The sequence below is a fragment of the Trichosurus vulpecula genome, chromosome 2, assembly GCF_011100635.1.
Source record: "Trichosurus vulpecula isolate mTriVul1 chromosome 2, mTriVul1.pri, whole genome shotgun sequence".
In the NCBI taxonomy this organism is placed as follows: domain Eukaryota; kingdom Metazoa; phylum Chordata; class Mammalia; order Diprotodontia; family Phalangeridae; genus Trichosurus; species Trichosurus vulpecula.
Window position 1 is genome coordinate 368,984,634 of NC_050574.1, and position 2,969 is coordinate 368,987,602.

Consider the following 2,969-nt stretch of genomic DNA (forward strand, 5'->3'; position numbering starts at 1 on the left):
TGAATGAAAGAATGGCATCTTAAAAAAAAAAAAAACCATATGTGGGAGGGAAAGACCCTCAGGGTTTCTGGCCAAAACAGTAACAATTGTTATTTATGTTCATTCCCAGCCAATCAGGGCCCAAACAGTGACCCAGTAGGGCTTGGTCTGCCACCAGAGTGATTTAGGGTTAAGGCTGGTCTTTAAAAAAAAGTTTCAGAGATTAAAATTTATATTCCCTTTGGGCAGAGCACCAGCAGGTATCAGGTGTGATACCTGATGTGGAGAGAGAAGAAAGAAAGAAATAGACAAAGAAAAAAAAGAAAAAGAAGAAAGAAAGAGAGAGAAAGAAAGGAAGGAAGAGAAAGAAAGAGAAAGAAAAAAGGAAGGAAGGAGGAAGGAGGGAAGGAAGGAAAGAAAGAAAGAGAAAGAAGTAAGGAAGAAAGAAAAAGAAAGAAAGGAGAAAGAAAGAAAGGAAGGAAGGAAGGGGGAAGGAGGGAAGGAAAGAAAGAAAAAGGAGGGAGGAAGGAAGAAAGAAAAAGAAGAAGGAAAGAGAGAAAGAAAGATAGGAAGAAAGAAGGAAAGAAAGATAGGAAGAAAGAAAGAAAGAAAGAAAGAAAGAAAGAAAGAAAGAAAGAAAGAAAGAAAGAAAGAAAGAAAGAAAGAAAAAAAGAAAGAAAGAAAGAGAAAGAAAGAAAGAAAGGAAAGGAGGGAGGAAGGAAGGGGGGAAGGAAGGAAGAAAAGAAAGAAAAAGGAAGGAAGGGAGGAAGACATACTAGTAAAAATTGACTGTATGTGTTTATTTCTTCTTTACCCCGGTGAACTTACCACACTTGCTGATTGTAGAGATTTAAAGTTACAGTAGTCAGCCAACCAAACATTCTCATTCCTTTTTTTCCTTCCTTGCTGAAGTATTGAATTGACTTAATGATATGTTTATGATGATGCCACCACCAAGCTCAGAGAGTTCCACCAGCATCAGCAGTTTATTAGAATGTGAGATTTGTACCAAAATGGCCCAGGGCAATGTAGAAGGTAAAAAGAGAGCTAAGAATCTGGTTGTTAAAGAATGCCCCTGTAGGGAAGGAGGGCAGCTGCTTGCAGGGGAGACTTGCTTCAAGAGCATTGACCAAGGTAGTAGTTTTCCCATCTTCGAACTTTGTTAATGACTTTTTTCCATTTGGATGGTGTCATCCTCTCAATGCCTTTCCCAATCAAGTCACTGAAAAGTATATACTGGTAAGAATAGAGGTGGTCAATGGACCGCAAACAAAATTCCTTCCTGTTGTTAATGATAAACCATTTCAGAGAAGACCAGGCAGTATCTAAAGGATTTAGGTAATTATAAGGGGATGGAAGAGGAAGAAGCTCATGCCCAATAGCTTTGGCTACTTCAGGACAACAGGAAATGCTGGTTAAATTAATAACTGATGGTGAAGTGAAAGGTTGAACTTCTTTGTCTTCTATGACTTCATTCTGCCTTCTTTCATTTATCTGTTTTTTCTCTCTGACCACAATGACACATTTTCCATAGGCCTTTTTCACTACACTGCAGAATTCAAGGAAGAGACCCTCTTCCTGTCTATTACATAGCTCATCTCTTAGGAACATTCGATATCTCCAAGGAACCCATCCTTGACTGCTTCCAGCATGTACAACACTCCATGTTGGGTTATGTGTGAAGTTTTCATCACCCAGGTTTTCTCCTGTGACAAGATGTTCAGGTATATCTGTTTCCCCTAAAAAGATGGTATTAAATCCATCAGATTGTAGGCTTCTTAGACTTTTTATGTACTGGAGACATTGCCTCCTCACAATGCTGTCAAAATGATTCCTGTGAATAACATGTTTTAAGAGAGGATTTGCAAAGCGAAGCATGGTGGTTTCTTAAGTGTTTGAGAAAGCGTGCATGGTTACATCTGCAGAGACTTAGCAAGTGTGGGATCGTGATGACCTCATAATGGTCTTTATGACTGCTGGGTTATTTCCGAGAATCACCAATGTTTTCAGGGTTGCAGTAGAATGTCTCCCTACCTGTGTGATCTTGGGCGAGTCTCTTAACCCCAATTGCCCTGCCTTCTCCCCTCAAAAAAAAAAAAAAAGACTATCTCCCCACCTGGATATCCCCCAAGCATTTTAAATCCAACGTGTCCAAAGCCAAGCTTATCTTTCTTCCAAATCCCTGATTCTCTTAAGTTTATTATGAAGGAAGCCTGTGGCACTACTATTCACCCTGACTGCCATGTTTGAAAGTTGGGCATCATTATCTCCTTTAACCACTTAATTACCATTTTCTGTCAGACCAGCCTCTGACATTTTTCACATCCAGCCTTTCCTATCTGCTTTCCTTGCGTCAATCCAGTGCAGGCCATCGTCACCACTCATATGTATTATTGTTGTAATTCCCTAGTAAATATTCTTGCCTCTCCTCTCTGTTCCTTCTATTTATCCTTCTTATCACTCTCAAAATAATCTTATGCATTAATTCATATCTATACATGTCACTTCTAAAAAGAAAAGAAAAACCTACTTATTTAGGATGTGGTGGGATGCCATATCCAAAATGACTTCGATATGAAAATAAAAGACATAAAAGAAACATTCAGATTAGGTAGGTTCTAGGGTAGTCTTTAATGGTACTAAAGTATTAATCAAAAGTATTTTGCTTAGCATTTAGGGGGTCTCTACAATAAATATTGAAGGAATTGCCTCCTCACAATGCTATCAAAATGATTCCTATGAATGACATCTTAAGAGAAGAATTGAAAAGCAAAGTAATGGTTTCACCACCACAAAGGAAGAAGACATCAGTCTATCTTTCTGTTCCTATTTATATTACTCTCCTTCCTACACCCTGTACTCCAAGCAAACTTAAATACTGCACTACTTAACTATTGGAGTGTCTAGGTAGTGTAATGGATACAGTGCCAGGCCTAGAATCAGGAAGACTCATCTTCCTGAGTTCAAATCCAGCTTCAGACACATACTAG

General features: G+C 38.8%; 1 protein-coding gene across 1 annotated transcript; it reads right to left on the reverse strand.

Annotated features, from left to right (window-relative positions):
- Positions 1-1,095: 1,095 nt before the first annotated feature.
- On the reverse strand, positions 1,096-1,857 carry FAM243A (family with sequence similarity 243 member A). Its single transcript, XM_036742988.1, has one exon. It carries the CDS (start codon positions 1,855-1,857, stop codon positions 1,096-1,098), a length of 762 nt encoding a protein of 253 aa, XP_036598883.1.
- Positions 1,858-2,969: the final 1,112 nt, after the last annotated feature.